This window comes from Pollachius pollachius (genome assembly GCF_949987615.1).
Source record: "Pollachius pollachius genome assembly, chromosome: 6".
Lineage (NCBI taxonomy): Eukaryota > Metazoa > Chordata > Actinopteri > Gadiformes > Gadidae > Pollachius > Pollachius pollachius.
The window spans coordinates 4,932,459-4,952,632 of NC_136939.1; the positions used below are offsets into that span (position 1 = coordinate 4,932,459).

General features: G+C 45.0%; 1 protein-coding gene across 1 annotated transcript in view; it reads right to left on the reverse strand.

Annotated features, from left to right (window-relative positions):
* The window catches only part of trim3b (tripartite motif containing 3b), a 31,286-nt gene extending 15,476 nt beyond the window's left edge, over nucleotides 1-15,810 (reverse strand). Inside the window, exons 1-2 of the mRNA XM_079738730.1 lie at nucleotides 15,684-15,810; nucleotides 1,130-1,308 (exon numbers count right to left, since the gene is read on the reverse strand). Coding sequence (XP_079594856.1) covers nucleotides 1,130-1,278 — 149 coding nt within the window. The 5' untranslated portion in view covers nucleotides 1,279-1,308; nucleotides 15,684-15,810. The remainder of the gene's footprint in view (nucleotides 1-1,129; nucleotides 1,309-15,683) is intronic.
* Nucleotides 15,811-20,174: the final 4,364 nt, after the last annotated feature.

The window sequence follows — 20,174 nt, forward strand, 5'->3', positions numbered from 1 at the left end:
AGAACACACAAATAAAAGGCATAAAAGACTGTCCACAGAAGGCCCCAGGAAACACCCCCCGCCCCCCACCACCCCACGAGGAGTGTTGTCTTTCAGGGGGAATGTGGGGGGATGTGGGGACGCAGACTGTTAGATCTGGACCGCAACAGGCGTGGTCAACAGGGTGCGCCCTGTCCTGTCTATCCAAAAGGCAGGAATGCGTTATATTATCGTGGCTGGGATGAGGAGGAGGTTGAAGAGTTGCATTGTTTGGTTCTTCTGGTTGTGAAACGCCCTCCTAACGGGCTTTTGCAACCAGGGTTGGGTTTTTACAGTGCTTTGACTTTGAAGAGAAAAGATAGTTTGAAGGAGTGTGGAGTTACAGTTAGACTCATGGAAGTGATTTTGTCAGTGCTTTTGATGAGTTGTTGTAAAGATATAAAGAATACCAATTATTAGGGATGTTTTTCTAGGATTCCTTCTTTCCAACCTCTGAAAGCAGCGTTTACAAGATGTCAGAGGGGGGCCTTTAAAATAAAGACTCTATTGCCTTTTTAGTAGACTGCCCCTAGGAGCTGGGCGAGGTCGGCCTGTACTAAATAGGGAATTTACTGAATAACTTTGCTTAGGAATTTCATTAGTGAAAGAGACTTCCAAACATTTGTTATGCCTGCATACAACTTGGGAAGATGAAAGATGCTGCTAAACCATGGACTCATAAAATGGAATACAATTTGAATAATACATTTGCAGAGATAATATTAGTATTATAATATAGTATGGTATAGTACAGCACAGTTGAGTACAGCTAGTATAGTTTAGTATAGTATAGCATAGTAATGTACATTTGAGTACAGTTTAGTATAGTATAGTCTAGTATAGTACAGTACGGTTGAGTACGGTTTGGCACGGTATAGTTTAGTATAGTACGGTATAGATATTACATTACAATTGAGTACAGTTTGGTAGAATATAGTATAGTACAGTAGGATGCATCATGGGCGTTGTTTTGGCGATACTCTCTCACCATATGTCGAGGACTCAAGGGAACGTGTACTGTTTTGCCACGAGGGACCTTGTGATTTGTGGCGTTGTGCTTTACCATAGTGACGCTCCGGATCTGAGCCCAGGGCTCAGAGAGGCTGCCTACCTTTCACAGAAGGTGTGGAGGCAGGGCAGGACCTTGGGGTTGTGGTAGCGGTCCAGACAGATGCTGCACACCAGGAACTGCTTGTCTATCTGACGCACCACGGGGCTGCAGCCGCCGCTCTCATGCTGGGCCATGGTTGCAGCACACATCCAGAGCTGAGGGGCACGGCCGCACACACCCTGTAGGGGAGGGGGAGAGGGAGAGAGAGAGAAGGAAAAGAGAGAGAGAGAGGGAGAGGCAGAGAGAGGGAGAGAGGAGAGAGAGAGACCGAGAGAGAAGGAAGAGAGAGGAGAGAGAGAGAGGAGAGAGAGAGACCGAGAGAGAAGGAAGAGAGAGGAGAGAGAGTAGGAAGAGAGAGGAGAGAGAGAGACCGAGACCGAGAGAGAAGGAAGAGAGAGGAGAGAGAGACCGAGAGAGAGACCGAGAGAGAAGGAAGAGAGAGGAGAGAGAGAGAGAGAGAGAGAGACCGAGAGGAGAGAGAGAGAGAGAGAGACCGAGAGAGAAGGAGAGAGAGAGAGAGAGAGAGAGAGAGAGAGAGAGAGAGAGAGAGAGAGAGAGAGAGAGAGAGAGAGAGAGAGAGAGAGACCGAGAGAGAGAGAGACCGAGAGAGAGACCGAGAGAGAGAGAGACCGAGATAGAAGGAAGAGAGAGGAGAGAGAGAGAGGGGAGAGAGGAGAGAGAGAGAGAGAGATAATATTAAGGATGGGTTTAAGGATACTGATTGGTGGTGTAATCAGTGCATTTTAAATCCTACTAAATATTTGTATACTTGGCAGAGATAGAGGCACTCCATCACCACCAATTGAAGTAGCATATACAGTTCATTACACACATTATTACAGAAGAAATAATGTATGAGTACAACTACTATCAAGGTGCTTTCTGCTACAAGGTCAATCAAGGTGAAGAATTGTATTTCCCATGATGCCTCTCTTGTGCGTTTCGTCTTGGGTGTTGCAAATCTTCGCATTATCCCTCAAACAAAAGCATGTGAAGCGACTCCTTACTCTCATTGTTATCCGCGGTTGTGTCACTGAACGGCTGACGCAGTACCAGGAACCGGCCGTTTAGCTAAGCATGCATAATTCTTTTGACGTCAGTAGAAAATATGCGCCCATTGTTGCCGCATTACTTCTCGGATAAAACCACACAAATGCCCGCGCAAACGAAACAGGAGAGTGTGAAATAAAAGGCAGCTAACCCTTCGTCTATTCATTGCATTAAAAAAAGCACACGGAACCAGTAAGTCAGTCGGCCTCCTTGCGGATTATCTGACATTTTCTCGAGGCGACAGACAGGGTTCTGTCACGATAAACACAACGGGCAGACTGCAGCCAGAAGCTCATGGCTGGGATTATTAGTAGCATGACACACTACCAGCAGAGCCTTGTCACTGTCACCTGTTGTTTGTGTTCTCAGGCTGAAGAGAGTTGAGTTGAGGACCAGTTAAGAGTATTGACATAGTTTCGGAACTCTTTTCGTAGCATGTGAGTTCGGTGGACTGCGTGGCATTAAGGCCGACAACCTGCTGAGGTGTCCTTGAGCCAAGCTGTGAAGGTATACAAGATCCAGTGGTGCAGCTCAGTGAATGAAACTGTTCTTTGACCTTAATGCTGAGGGGTGGAGGGAGGGCGGAGGTGGAGGGGGGAGGGGGGGTGCAAACAAGAACATGACGATTATGGTCTTACGGTCCTTATTCTTTAGAAGCAGGTTTCACAGGACAGGGTTAACGTGAAGGCTCTCCAACAGACGATGGAAAACCCTAGAAAATATTATATACAACCTATACATGGCCAATAAAACTATTGGCCATGTATATCTAATGTAAATGTAAATGTAAAATGTAAATGTAATAAAACTAGACAGCATTCTCTGAATCTGCGAAAGCAGATTTAGGCTGACAGACACTATCTCATCTATTATGGACGATAATATAATATAACGCTAGTAATAATGATTGATATTGTGTTATATATAGCAACTTTAGTAAGGTACGAAGTTATACATCACAATATGTAGAACAAAAAAACATGGTGAAACAAATTAAACCATGAGTTTATTGTAAAAATGAAACCAAAGAAAATCTAATCAAAGAAGTATTAAAGAAAAGGAGAATGTGAAAGATGAAATCCCTCAGACAAGAGACCAGTGCGGTCAGACGATGAACTCACTCTCCAATCCAGATCCCTAAGATCTGCCTAGCAACATGACACGACAGAACACTCTGGGCTGGGTCCAATGTACGGCCTGCCCAGGTAACGCGGCCAGAGCATACTGATGTGAATATGTGAAAAAAGCTTGTGTGGTTATGTCAGCGGAAAACTAAAGCTGATTTGAGGCAAGGACCAAGGAACAAGGTTCCCTTCAACTCTTCAATATTGACACATATCATAAAGATATATTGTGAACGTGACAGGAAACTAGATGGCTGTGGTAATCATAATGTCACTAATGAGGGCTTTAACATAGTAGAGTGATAAAATTTACATTTTTTATTTTCTACCACATACTTGCCAAAAAATATAATTTCTCCAATTTACATGACTTTAAATCAAATACAGGCCTACGTTCAAAAAGACAAATCTAGGATTCTCCTCTCAGGTCGACTGTATTCCCTAGCGCCGCTCCAGTATAAACTCAGGGTAAGCATTTAAACAAGCTAGAAAAACAAACAAGCCCCTTTGCAACCAGAGATGAATGTCAGCTAGCTAATAGCGAAGAGCTGCTCCAGTCCTGCTACACATTCTCAGTAGGTCACCACATGAATTATTTAATTCCAGTCACAGACTTCACTTCCATCCGCATGGAAGGGCAAAGTGTTGTGTGTTGTACACTGGAAACAAACACAAACATGTTTAAAATAGCCTACCGAGGTACACGGTTCGAATATCTGTTGCTAAAAGCATGGTTTGTTGACAGACACACAAACATGCACACACGCACGCATGTACACACAAACACACACATACACACAAACACACACGAATGCACACACGAACATTAACACACAAACACGCACACATACACACAGACAAACACAAACATAAACAAACAAACACGCACGCATACACACACCCATAAACACAAACAAACATACACACGCACACACATAAAAACACTCATCTGTTATCCCTTGCCTGCACATCTGTCTCCGCCCGTTCTAATTTAGCCCTAAATCCTCTCTCCTGCAGACTTCTGTGGTCCAACACTCAGGAGACAGTATTTAGCTCTCAGTGCAATAATTCACAAACAATGGGAATCGTCTTCCAGCGATATACTTTTATCATTACGATAAGAAGGTACAGCGTTCTCCGTAATATCTGTGCCATCGGTATCATGCCTCTATAGATAAGCTATATAATATATATGTACAGTAAGAGAAAGAGAATCAAGCATTACTCTCATATTAGAAAGGCAATCAGAAGCCTACTACGGCACTGAACATACATGCTAACATTTCTATCCCAATCTCATTATAACACACACACACACACACACACACACACACTCACAGACACACACGCACACACACACACACACACACACACACACACACACACACAGGCGTCAGGCGGTTTATTCACAAGCAGATCCTGTGACATGAGTAAGACTTACAGGTTAAAGGTCATGTCTCACACACAAAAACACACACACGCTCTCACACACATGCTCTTACACAAACACAAACACACACAGACGCTCACACTGTCACGCACAAACACACGCTCACTCCCACAAATGTTAATCCACACCTCGAACAACATTTGTTTGGTCATAAAAAAATGACAAGACCAGACATGACTAGAGAGGGTGACATCATCCGAAACAAAGCAGCTAAGTTATTTCAGAGCCTTGAAGCACCTGTCTCCAGAACGCAGGGGAGCCAGTCTAGGCTTTCCCTCTCCGCACAACCCCTGAACCAGCGTCCTGCGACCGTAGCACTCGCTCAAAGACTAGCCTGAACTTTAGCTCTAGAATAGAGCTTAATGTGTGTTTGACCACTGAACGGAACTGGCCCCTCTGCTCTCCCCTCACAAACCCCCGTTGCAAACCACACTTTCACTTGTTTGCTATAAAGTAAAGCACAGCATTTGACAAAAATATCAAGTCTCTCCATGGTTGCTTTAACATGGCTAGCAACTTGAACTCAAATAAGGAGAGAGAGAGAGAGGGAGAGAGAGAGAGAGAGAGAGAGAGAGAGAGAGAGAGAGAGAGAGAGAGAGAGAGAGAGAGAGAGAGAGAGAGAGAGAGAGAGAGAGAGAGAGAGAGAACGAGACGGAGAGAAAGCGAGAGAGAGATGGAGAGTGATACGAATACAGGGAGCGAGAGGGACGGAGAGAGAGAGTGAGACGGAGATAGCGATGATCTCGTTCACCAGTTATCTGTGTCCCCCGGCCCTGCACTCTAATACCATCATTACGCGACGATGCATGCGTCTAAATTTAGCCAGGTGCATGTTGTGATCCCAGCCAGCCGGTGATGACAGTTAGAATTCTAGAAGTTGTTCTAAAATCGGGCCCAGGGGCTGTGGGCTTATGCTGGCCTGGCCCACTGTGGAGGCTGCAGTCCACTTGTTTGGGTCGCAGTCTATTTGTGCTGTGCCCTGACCTTATTTACAGAGGCGTTATGGCTTGTGGAAAAACTCCTAGGGTATGTTTGACCTCTCGCCGCACTATGACACATCACTGCACTCGCTCAAGTCAGTTTACTGAAAAAACCAAAATGACATTTTGACCGTCTGGATGGAGCTCATTGATGTTTTATACAGGCGGACCACATGTTGTCCAGAACTGAATTACTATAATCATGATGCGATATCTGTTCTAGTTGCATCAATATCACTGTAATACAAACTGGAACACAGTGGTTGGAATACGAGACAACAATCTACAGTTTTCCCCACATTCTACTATCATTAGGTAACGGCGGTGTTTGTTTTTTAAAAAACGCATTACACAATTAGACAGAGAGGAGAACGAGTCTTGTTTCACTTTCTCCGACGCTCCGTTCCGCCTGTGCACAGACCCACTAGTAGCCCCCAGTCTGATGGGGTCAGGATACCATTGAGTCGACTGCTCCTGTTTGAACTGAATTTCCGTGTCGCGCCTCGATCAGCTTGCTAGGAACGGGCCTGTTAGTGTCTCAGTGGGCCGAGGCGTCTGTCAGCACCCCTGTTTTCCCCCCCGGGGCCGGAGGCTTGGGGCGGCCACGATGCCATGCCAGTGCACACTGGAGGGCTCTCATTAGCGACTTGGGCCAGAGCTGCGATGCTGTGTGCAGCCATGTGACGATGCAAAGGCCCTTAGGAGTGTTTAGCGCGCGTGCGTGCGTGCGTGTGTGTGTTTGTGTGTGTGTGTGTACTTGATGTTGTGCGTGTCTGAGTTCATGTGTGTGTGTTTTACACTCTTTAGTGTGTCCAATGTGCCCTCCAAATATCACACAGCCTTTACAAGTACACACAGCTTGATTAAAAACCAAGTGATTTTAACACTATCTGCTTTTTTTTGGTGTTCACTTGATTCCTCTTTACGTTAAACTGTATTGCTGTTTTAATGTGCGACCATATTATGCAAAGGTCACAATATCCATGTTCCTTCATCTTTCCATTTCCTTCAGAAAGGTCAGTCTAAATGAGATTTACCTGTATCGTATTCGTTCGTATTTTATGAAACAGGATTATAAAAAAAAGATTGATTATTAATTATTAATTATAATGGTGTTTTGTAATATTACAACACTGTTTGGTCATATTCTATTAGTGTATATGTTTTATCCATGAGTGTGCTGCTAACCTTTTGAAGACATGCAGAGCCATGAAAGACGCTTTAAGCAACGCAAAACACAAAAACTTCAGACATGCAGGCGTTGTTTAGCAAATATACATCAACAATAAACTTCAGTGCCAAACACTGGATTCTTTCCTGCATATGAAATGCTCTTAGAGCTCAAAGACAAGCACTTAAAATCAACCGGCAAGGACATGAGAGGAAATTATATCTACTCCCCAGAGTTCAGCATGAGGACAGCTAGGCTGAGAGAGAGAGAGAGAGAGAGAGAGAGAGAGAGAGAGAGAGAGAGAGAGAGAGAGAGAGAGAGAGAGAGAGAGAGAGAGAGAGAGAGAGAGAGAGAGAGAGAGAGAGACAATACACTATGAGTAAATTGTGTAGATAGAGACAGATAGATATATAAATGGATGGAGAGAATAATCAACAGTTAGATCAATAGAAAGCGTTTTCGGACAATCTGCTGCTGCTGCCAACAAGTACTCACTCAAAGACGCAGTGACGATAGTACACACTCAAAAAGGCAGAATAAAAAAGGTACTGACTAAAAGGCGCAGCAACAACAGTACCCACTGAGATGCAGCAAACAACACAATACAATAGTGCTCACTCAAAGATGCAGTAAAACGCAGTAACAACATGACTCACTCAAATTCATTGGACCCGAGAGTCCATTAAAACTACAATGAGACGCCGCATGCAGACGACGCAAATCCATCCTCAGAGTGGCAACAGAGGGGACCGGCGTCACGAGCAGAACCAGGATCACCAGCGCAGCCGGAGACCATGGGCAATCCATTTACCCACACATCGAGCACAGGATGGGTTTTATTATTTACTGAATAAATTACCCGCGACCTTAATGAAAGGTCAGTCACCATGTGGAGACTCACTGAGCACAGAGAGGCTCTCAGAGGGACAGACCCAGCGCATGGCACATGCACACCACAAAACCAGTTGGAGGGTGAGCTACACTTTCTAACCTCTGGCCAATTAAATCCGGACCTCAGCAACACATTTCCCATTGATAACAGCGGCCACCGTGACCACCCAATGTGACACGCCCAAACCATGATATTTGACCATTTTGCCACAGTTATTTTCATTTTGGATTATTCAATTATGTGGCGAAACCCCATATTTGGACTGTGTACTGCCGAAGATTTTTGCATCAATCCAAGTATTATTGTTTTTCTTAGTTCCTGTATCTTTCTCCAGCTGCTTTGTCGATGTAAGGGTAAGGTTAGGGATACACAATCAGGTTCCAAACAGACACACACAAACTTTTGATCTGGAAAAAGAGTTGTGAAATAATATACAAGGAACATAGAATGCAAACATCCACACACATTTGTAGTGCGCACACACACACACACACCAACTCTAACACTGACACATGTCCTAACAACTACCTACAGTCATCAAATCGGAGTTATTACGGTAGTGCTGAGTGTGTGAAGTCAGTTCGCACGCACACACACACACACACACACACACACACACACACACACACACACACACACACACACACACACACACACACACACACACACACACACACACACACACACACACACACACACACACACACACACACACACACACACACACACACACACACACACACACACACACACACACACACACACACACACACACACACACACACACACACCGGCCCGGGCCAATTAAGGACATGCAGAGCACCTGAGGAACAGGTGGAGAAGCAGGGCTTAAATAGCCTGCTTCTCCACTCATTCAGGGCTTTCCCAGCCCGGGAGCTCCTGTACGGATAGACCGGTCCTCGTGGGTGACGGGATTCCACCCACGGGGGATAGGACCATCGATTCCTCCCAGGTTTTTTTCGTTGTTGTATTATTTTCAATATGAGACTTTTGATTTGGATTAAACATGCCTTTTTGGCTTTTGCCCAGCAAAGTTGTGTCCTGTTTGGGGAGGAGGTCGTTCGCTCACCGTGCCGGGTTATCCACACACACACACCTACACATACACACACACACACACCCACACACACACACACACACACAGACCCCATGTGCCCACCATGTACAAGGACATGCCAACAACTAACTGGACAACAGTTTTCGTGACAGCCAATCGCGTGACTGGATTACTAAATTGTCCCGCCTACTGTCTGTATTGTTTACAAGCCCGAGCTGGCTGAAGTTCCTTCCAGGCACTGTGCTCCGATTGGCTGTGTTACTGACTGTGGCAGAAAAGAGGGATTGCATCATGGGCCAACAATTCATGTTGGGCAGAGGGAGAGAGAGAGAGACACAGTGAGTGAAATCGAGCGATCACACCAGAGGAGAGAGTGTTTAGCCAGCTATGTTGTGTTGTGTTTGATTTACGTAACGGGTTCCCCTCCCCCCAACAACTTTAAGTCGAGGCGAAAAGCTCTTAGATCAAAACCAGGTCATGTAATTAGCAGAGCATACTAGCTTGCTTTTTTAGTGAGTCAAGCGTAAACTGCCAGGCGTTAACCGAGGTTCTATACCATATTCATTCAAACATCTGGTTGTAGAGATGTTCAGATATCTCTCTCTCTCTCTCTCTCTCTCTCTCTCTCTCTCTCTCTCTCTCTCTCTCTCTCTCTCTCTCTCTGCCTTCGGCACAAATGTGCAAAGTCAAACAGACACACTTACAGCAAATCACGTTAAACTCCTAGTTACATAGCGGATGAAGTCAATTTATTTTTTACACATTAGTTAATATTTCAAACTACACACAGATTAACAATAAGTAGAGTGGGGCATAAAAGCGTAGCCCGACATCGGTACACCAACTCCCAAATGTGTATTAGCGTTTTAGCATTGAAGGCAAGCCATTAATGGACCAAAACCCAATCAGAGCAACACAACATTTGGCTCATCAGCGGGAGACATCTTGGTTGTTTATAAAAAACTCCTATAGTGCATTCATCTGTACAGCCAACGTATCAACCCCCCCCTCCTATTAAATCAACTGTTGTGATTGGCCTGGTCTGCTGGAAATCTGACTGAACGGGAGGGGGTGGTCTGACACGTTTGCCAGAGAAAATAAAACATGAGTTTGCAGGATCATCTGCTTCCCAGGCTAATGAAAGGGATTATCACTGACATGTTCAGGTTTAAAGTTTAAAGCAGAGTTTAAGCAGCGAACAGCCTGGTCTCCTATTTCGTTATCAAAGTAAAACACCTCCCTTCTCCAAGGGTTATCTTAACTTTCCCAGGAGGATAGGATGAACGGAACACATCCATCCATACCGTCAGATGAGTCTACAATCTCTGCTTTTTCATCGTTTCTGACCCACACACACACACACACACATACACCCACATTTTCCCCTATTTTTCTTTGGCCAGGGTCGGAAAGCTGCTGACAGACTGACAGCTGGTCCCGAATGTTCCCGGAAGGATAGAGCGAGAGATGGAACATGCAGCCTTTGGAACATGAGTCCCAGGTTAGAACAGGATCTCATAGTGTGATTCAATTACAAGAGGTGACATCACAAAAACACTATTCCGGAGCAGAAAATGGATCCATGTGGAAATTTGTAGAAAGTGGAAACCAGCAAGGCAACTGCACTCATAGGCGATTACGCAAACGTGTGCAGCACATATACAGACAAACACACACACTTACCCATGCACACGCACACACACTAAACACAAACATAAACACACATCTCACGTGCACGCACACCGACAAACAGAGACATGCAACGACGTACACACAGTGTTTAAGTGTTCAAGCTGCGCCGACCAAACATCCTTCTATAAATAGAGCCGTCCCTCCGCGTCTTCCTCACAGCCCTGTCGGACACGTGCACCCCGCAGCACAGAGCCTAACAAGAGAGGGGCCCGCGTCGCAGGGCCTAACAGAGGGGCCCGCCCACACCAAGGGCCGAGGGAAGGACCTGGAGAAAGCCCTGGAAAGTTTTGTCCTCCCGTGAGAAAGCGCAACGGGTCGCTCGCTGACTCTAAAGAAGGGATGGACGGTGCCTACGTTCAAGTGTCGCCTGATTCAGAATCCACCGTTGTGGTTCATTTGACTGTCGTGGAACAGTCTTTGAGGTGCTTGGTGCCAAGGGACAGCGACAGAATGAAAGTATAGAAGAGGGTACTTTCTTTTGTGCGGGACCAACAAGCCTATATGATCACACACCTCCTTAACGGCCACTTGACTTGCCATAGCAACCCGTAAAACACTGTAGGCTATTCGTAATGGGGACTGTGGGGACAGCGTTTGAAGCTACAGAAATGGAATCACCCAGTCCCACTTACACACTCTGAACCCGTCAAACACACACACACACACACACACACACGCGATAGACAGCACTAGCTGGTATAATATCAACATGCTGAATGAAGTGATGATCATTAACTGCAGACAGAGACTCCTTGGGGGGCCATACATGTGAAGACTCTGTTCACAAAGCCCACTCTGGCTGGCATGTGAGAAGACACACATGCCAAAGCTGCTACAGACAGACAGACAGACAGACAGACAGACAGACAGACAGACAGACAGACAGACAGAGAGGAGCAGAGAGCTTCTATAGGAGTCACGCGTAGGAGAAGGGGAGAACGTATTTGTACTTTTAGAGACACAGATACTCAAACCTAACAATCAAACCAGGGGAGTGTGTTTAAAGCAGTGTCCAGCCAGCTACAGTGCATTTGATTTATGTACAGGGCACTCCCTGCCTAGCACCAAATAGTGAAATCTTTAAAAATACATAGAGTACCACTCTGGACAGAGGGGTTTCTGTAACAGGAGTATGATTCGCAGGAGCTCAACCAGAAATGATGAGCTTTAAATAACCAGGGGAAGGGAGCTAAGCCCTAATGCTAAACATACATGAGCACAGATTTGGTCTGGTAATACAACACAGTTTGATGGAATCTGCTGTGTGTGTGTGCGTGCGTGCGTGCGTGCATGCGCATCTGTGCCGCGTGCATGTGTAAGGCATGCATGTATGTGTGTGTGTGTTTGTGTGTCTGTCTGTGTCTCCTTGGATTTCAAGCCATTGCACATACTTGCTGTGGCACAGCATGTGCACACACAGACTCCAGATACCTCACCAGGACAGACCCCTGCTCAGCCAGAGGCATCCAAGGGGTGCTGGGCTTCACAAAGCAGAGCCACACAGCGTGGCTATGCAACATACCCATTACGCAACGCGACCTGCAGGCATGTTGTTCCTGATCGCTGCTCTCCCTCCGCTTCCTCCGCTTCCTACTACCACAGGGAAGGAAACGACAAGAGACACCCTAATACAAAACACAAGGACGGACGACAGTGTCATGTAACCTGCCGCCCTCTTTCCCAAGGGCTGATCTAGGGTGAACCAAACAGTATGTGACAAAACAAGGAAAGCGTTTGAAAAATGGGACAATTTGTATTAAAATGGCAAATGAAATCACTCACAAGGAAGGAGATGAGTACACCTAATGGGAAATATAAATAATAATATAAGATTTGCTGCTGCTGATTACAGGTCCTTGTATTTCCTCAGAACCTCTGCTTTGTGAGGCTACGTTCAAGGATTGAATAGGCTACCAACGAAAGAGAGAAAGGCTGTCATGTAAGAGATACAGAGTTGAGCTCAGGGAACAGATTATTAGCACTTAATAATAGCACATGCTAACGCAATACGACATGCTAGCAATGGCGCCTGAAGCTAGAGCATCATCAAACACACGCGGCGCTTCCTCTCAAAGACAAAGTGCCGTCTCGAAGACTATGCGACTTCTCAAAGACCGTTCCTCTCAAAGCCTGACTTCCATATTTGTTCTCCTATAGTAGCTTCATCATAAAGACAACAGCATCATGGCTGCTGCTGCTTTCGCAGAGCCTGCTAAAAGTGATGGGTGAGGCTAGCTGAGAAATATGATTCCACCACGTCGACAAATCTTGGAAGTTGATATTTTTGTGCTTTTTTCTCTGAAATTCCATCATCGTCTCTGGCTGATTCTCAAACCGCAGGCTGTCCTACATTACGTCACCGCTACCAACTCTGTAGAGCACGTTCTCATCCATTGTCCAAACAAACAGTGTGTCACTCTAAATGATGTCGATTTCAAGCGTAGCTCAGAAGGAATTTGATTAAATACTCTGTGTGGACATGACATGTATACAAATCAGATGGATGCATTATGTGGATGTGCTTGTGTGCCCCCGTGCATTCAGTGTGTGCACTGAGTGACAGCTGGCCAGATACTGGCGAGAGATGGCTCAGCACATCATTGCTTTAAAGGCCAGCCAACGCACTTAATCCATATACCACAGTTCTTCACTGCTGCGGGCTTCCTGCTTTACTGCGGCAGTCACAATGGACACAACTTTTGTGCGCCCGTGTGTGTGTGTGTGTGTGTGTGTGTGTGTGTGTGTGTGTGTGTGTGTGTGTGTGTGTGTGTGTGTGTGTCTGATTTACAGCGCAAAGCTAACACTGCAGGAAAGTTTAACCAATGAAGAATGAAAAAAAAAGAAGAAAGAAAGATCCACTCTTTAGCCAGTTAGCCTACAGCAATTATTAAGTAGTTGGATATATTTTATAGAGGTCTACATAACCACTTTCAACAGAAAGGTTTTTTATGTGAGACTTTTTCAAAGATTCATGACACATGCGCTCGTGTGTGTGCGGGCACACACACACACAAACACACACACACACACACACACACACACACACACACACACACACACACACACACACACACACACACACACACACACACACACACAGCTCTGTAGAGCTCTGTAACACCTGCCATCCATCTTCTTCTGTGGTCTATGTGTTCTGCTGTGTGTTTTTTATATGACAGCAACAACACTGCTCTATATAACAGAGCATGATAGTTATTGCACATTTTGTGGAATGGTTTGAACCATCTGTGATTGTAACCCATTAAAGTTTTTTACTCCTGCGCCCGAGCCAAAAGATGGTTGTCGGCAAATCTGAAAGTGCACAGATTTTATTTCCCAAAGCGTTTATGATACCATTCCAGCTGACACACACACACACACACACACACACACACACACACACACACACACAACAAGGAATGCTCCAATACGGACACGGCTGTCAGTGAACTGTCCCCTGGGGGAACCTGTCTATAAATATCCTGATGACATCATTGTGTCTCTGCGCTGAACTACTAAACTGTTACCCGACAGGACCGTAGAATATTAGGGCAGGATCGATTTCGACTGCCTGAAAGACAAAGTGACGACAGCATACAAATCATTCTTTTGGGACATTTTTGGTGTAAGTAGAAACACCAAACACACAAGCAGCACGTGTGTGTGTTTACGTGTGTGTGTGTGTGTCTGTGTGTGTTTAAGCCTTATCTAATTGACTGACTAATAAGCATTCTGTGTACATGAGCGCAGGAGACACTCAAAATAAACCAGAAGAATCTCACTCTAGCGCTTCTCTGCTCAACTATACGCAAGTACAACGCCAAACATACAAGCCATAACAGCGGAGGCTGGAAGTGAAGTGACATACATGATCCACACGCAACCAGCCCTTACAACCGAGTGCCTGTGCGTGCTTCATTCAGTGAATGCGTTCACACGCAGAACCCCACTGGCTGCTGCCGTACAGGCCGAAGCATTCTTGTGGAACGATATTTTTACATTGATCCATCAGCCGCCCCACACAGTGACAGAGGACCGCTCCACTCACGGCACCGAGAACGGGGTGACAGGTGACTGCTGAACACGGGAACCACTTCTATGCTCATTACTTATAGATTGATATTGATATAGACCAATGTTGTGTGTGTGTGTGTGTGTGTGTGTGTGTGTGTGTGTGTGTGTGTGTGTGTGTGTGTGTGTGTGTGAGAGAGAGAGTGTGCGTGTGTGTGCAAGGGTGCGTATGTGTATTCAGTCTTTGCCAAGACAGTGGAGAAGGTCTTCCGAAGTACATTTTCGCAACAAACATGCACAGTTAACAGGTTATAAGTCACAGTTCCCAGGAAAGTCATGCACAAAGAGTAACAACATCTGATGTACTTTAACTATCAATCAGCCATGCCCTTGACGCCATATAAATGTTTCCGGTTCTCCACATAAAGCCGGGATTAATGAATAGAGACGATAGGATACACCCGTATATGTCACGTTTTATGTTCTAATGACTCAAACTCAGGCTACTGGTCTAAGCCTGGTCATGAACTTGGCAGTTCTAATGCTTAAAAGGTCAAGAGAAACAAATGCTAGTGGAAGTGTAAACATTCCTTCTGGTCAAATGAGCGTGCCCCTCGTCACGTGCCACACTTTAAATCAATCGATACCAATTACAAATGTACATTTTAATTATCCACCCTGTTTCGAGATAGTCAAGCATTAACATTTTGTTTGTTAGTTAAGATCGTTGTTCATTATGAGACACTTTCGAGAGTAACTCCGTGCGCCGCTCCTCTCATCCTGGCACGGACAGGTGCGTCGCTCACGCGCGCGAAACGGAGAACGCTTTCGGGGGCAAATCAGAGCGGACCAATCAGAACCGACCAATCAGAACGGACCAATCAGCCGGCCGCAAATAGCCCGCAGCAATAGCGTGCGCACCAGAAAACAAAACTGGCACGCAGACGCCCTGCGATGGAAGTGAAGCCGTTTCAGAGACACGATGGAGGGTTTAGAAGCGATTAATAAAGCGGTGCAGGGACTCGACTAGTAGAGGAACCGTTTGAAAATACACAGCAAAGATTTGGGCAGTTACGGACGGAAAATGGATAGGCCTATTTACTCACGTGAGAGTTCGTGACAGATGAAACAGGAGACAGAACGAAGTTCAGAGAAAAGTCCACCTCGTTCTCCTCAAATGGGGGAGATATCCGTTTCTAACACTCGACATAGCGACCGCAATAAGCGAGAGGGAAACGCTCGACCTAGAGGAGTGCTACCGTACGAAGGTGTGATGCGTGGTTTGGATTTAACGCATGTGTACGTGTGGGGGGAGAGAGAGAGAGAGCGCGCGAGTGAAGAGAGCCAGGAACGCGGAGATGTTCTGCGAGTGCATTGGCTCCCCGGAAAAATGGGCGGGGTTTGCATTATCCAGTAGTGCGAGAGAGCAGTGAAGCGCAGCAGAGCTAGCAACAAAGAGTAAGATTCATCAGGCATTCCATCATGATAGGCTCTCTGGCGCTCACACACGGACCAGGTTATGCATATTAGTCAATCAATTAAATAAGGCTAGAACACACACACACACACATAGTCAGACGCGCGCACACACACGCTCGCACACAGATAATTAGGTACTGGAGGGAATCTCAATATTTGTATGTAAAAATGGAATATTGGGTATATAATACATTCCTGTGTGTGTGTGTGTGTGTGTGTGTGTGTGTGTGTTGGCTTGCGTGGAGGCTGAGGCTAGACTTGACCATCATCCAAGGATTTTGCAGCGGTGGCACAATGTTGCTATGGAGACTGCATCCTGTTCTGCCGAACACACAGATGGCTGCCCTGTGTGTGTGTGTGTGTATTCCTAACCTGATACAGGAGTACATGAGCTGTATCCAGCAACAGCAAACTGCTGCAGGGATCTCTCTCTCTCTCGCTCTCTCTCTCTCTCTCCTGCCTGTTATTTGCATGAGTGTGTGTGTGTGTGTGTGTGTAAGTATGTGTGCGTGTATCTGTGTGAGTAATTGTGCGTATTACATCACATTCTTCTGATGACAACAGTTGAGGCAGTGTGGCAACAATAGACTCCTTGTCTTAATAAACCCTGTAAGGAATAACGGTAATAATAATAGTTTCTCCAGGAAAGCATTAATTACTTACACTGCTTAACATTGCACTTTAACCTTCTGGTTGATCAGCTGAATAAGCAGGCTCGTGATGCCTCTGTGTATTAGTGTAGAGGAATAGCTGGGCTATGCTGTGGCATTTGGACTCACTATGCTAACTCTCATAGGGCTAAGACGTCCCTCTGCACCATGCCCTTATTAGGCTACTTATAAGAATAATGACTCACGTCCAATCCTCATGGACCATCCACTCTCTTCTGCAGGGGCAAAGGTCAAGAATGACCCAACTGCCTCTTACAAAATACTACTACTACCACAAAAAAGGGACTCCAAGAATATATACACACACAAATCACCTAAGGGGTAAACATAAGCGACGGTACAAAGATGTAAGTGACAAACTAAATGACACCCGCACCATGCTGTCTCTCTCCCTGTCTCTCTCCTTTCCTCTCTGCTGAGCTCTGATTGTGTTCGTCCTCAGCTCAAACAGGATTGGCTTATTGACCGCCGCAAGAGGTGACACACACACACACACACACACACACACACACACACACACACACATTTTGACGTGACCAGACCCTTGGTTCCCAGTGACAGCAGACGGCATCCATCCCTGTCATGGCTGCCCTTGGGCAGTGGTGGTGGTCTCACACACACACACACACACACACACACACACACACACACACACACACATAGTCACAACTAAGTGACTGACATGGAAATACATATTCTCTTTATGCTCACTAATGCAAAAATACAATACAATTAGAACAAGTCAATACAAAAAGAACAAGTCAACACAAAAAGAGCAAGTTAACAAATCAATGTCAACTGGGCCTCTTTCTAAATCAAGTCCTGATTTCCCCTATTTCTAAAACCCCACATTCCCCATAAGTGGTGACCTTATATTTGATGTTTTTCTATTCTGTAATGAATATGGTAACTGAAGGATCTCATCAGAATGTGTTGTTATCTCTAATTATAATCAGCCTGCTGTCCATCAGCCAGACTCCCTGCTGTCATCTTACTGTGAAAAGACCCAGACACAGCCTTCTGAATGAAGACTGTATATCTTTACACCACCACAACCAACTTCAGGAAAACAAGAAAGAGCTAGAAAACAATAAGAAGATAGAAATGTGATTCAAACATACCCGTCCATTTTGATTTTAGGATGAGTCATCCAATGCTGCAAATACTCCTAAATTCTCCTAAGAGGATGGCTTTTGCCTGTCTCCTGTTGAGGAAGCGAATTACATTATTACAATGACAACCGTATTTGTAGAGATACAAAACAATATCATCAATGTCAATAACCAGGTCAAGCCAAGTCTAGCTTGGAGCTAAAGTCTAAGATACTGCTCCATCTTGTGGCTGATAGGCCAAAGCAAGTTTAGAAAAAAATAGGCCAGGTTTTCTTCCCATGATATAAAAAGTAATTGTACAATGTGATTGGGTTGCTAAGTACAGCAGGAACTGTAGCTTAGTTTAAGGCATATTACAAATAGTGAAGATAGGAAGCCTTGTACTTTATGTGTACCAAATGTAAAAGTATTTTTTATAATACTGCACCAGCCGTAGTATCTAAATAACTGAGGTAGTTATAAAGTACTAACACATTGTGTTTGAAAGGATCACACAGGTGTTTTCCTTTTTAATGACACATTTAATGAAAGAATGAGGCAATGTTGCATTGCCTTATTTGCGTTTGTGCCTGATGGGTTTGACATTACCTTGAATAATACCAGAAAAGACCAGAGCTTACCTTTTTGTGCAACAGGCAGGCCTGAAACCCTCAAGGTTGGTCTAAAAAACGCAGTGGAAAGTTATTGCAGGTCCCTCTTACATTTAAAACATCCGTGTAACTTTCTGATTGGTTCTTTCTTCTGCATTCAGTCTTTCACAAATAGTCACTTGAATAAAATGCTTGCCTGCAGAATAATAAAACCTTGGCATGAACCTTTTTCCGTTGCTCACTCTGAAATGTTCCCTTCACTTCCCCAGAAAGCTTTTCTCAATTCATTCTTCTGTGTACCATCTGCAGTAACATAACTCCATAAAGAACGGAAAAGCACAGTCAGTGGGCTGGGGAGGGAGAGAGACAGAGACAGAGACGGAGAGAGAGAGAGTGGGAGAGAGAGAGAGAGTGAGACAGAGGTCCCCTCCAGTCCCTGCAGGAATTGGCTCACATGAGCCAGGACTCGACATAACGTCACAATGGTGCAATTGTCCTGAATGCTCTCTCAGCTTACAGACAGTGCCAGTTGTCTTGCCACTCAAGCTCCTGTCTATTATCTCTCCTGTATTTTTTTTCATTGTGTTTTGAGTTCATACCCATGTTTAACCCTGAAGGCAACGACTGCAGTGCTGATGTACCCATCGTAGCAGAATTACTTTCATCACAGCCAAATACGAAGTGTCCGCTGATAACCTCATTGGTTGATTGCCAGTTGGACCTATCAAGATCTCCAAGCCATGAACCAGATAGCAGAGGTAGCTGTGGAACCCACACCCTCAGCCCTTCTCCCCACCCAACGCCAAGACGTATTTTCTTTCACTGCAGGCCTCTTTAAATGAGATGGCTGGAAACAAACACCGTAACCCGTGGTGGAAGGATCTCAATGTGTCTTTGTCAGGGGCTGACTGATATCAGCATGGAGTCAGGTCATACTAAAAACAGAAGGGGAAGAACGGTTTGAAAACAGTGCCCTGAGGTATTGGGGCACTGAGGAAACATAAATATAATGGGCACGTCTGTTTTCTTTATACAGCGCCTTGCAAAAGTATTCACCCCCCCTTGGCTTTTTACCTATTTTGTTACATGACAGCCTTTAGTTCAATATTTTTTTAATCTGAATTTTATGTGATGGATCAGAAGACAATAGTCTAACTTGGTGAAGTGAAATGAGAAAAATATATACATAAAACTATTTTTTAGAAATAAAAAACTGAAATTTGGCATGTGCATATGTATTTACCCCCTTTGTTATGATGCCCATAAAAAGCTCTGGTGCAACCAATTACCTTCAGAAGTCACATAATTAGTGAAATGATGTCTACCTGTGTGCAATCTAAGTGTCACATGATCTGTCAGTACATATACACACATTTTTTGAAAGGCCCCAGAGGCTGCAACACCTAAACAAGAGGCACTGCTAACCAAACACTGCCATGAAGACCAAGGAACTCTCCAAACAAGTCAGGGACAATGTTGTTGAGAAGTACAAGTCAGGGTTAGGTTATAAAAAAATATCCAAATCTTTGATGATCCCCAGGAGCACCATCAAATCTATCATAATGAAATGGAAAGAACATGGCACAACAGCAAACCTGCCAAGAGACGACCGCCCACCAAAACTCACGGACAGGGCAAGGAGGGCATTAATAAGAGAGGCAGCACAGAGACCTAAGGTAACCCTGGAGGAGCTGCAGAGTTCCACAGCAGAGACTGGAGTATCTGTACATAGGACAACAATAAGC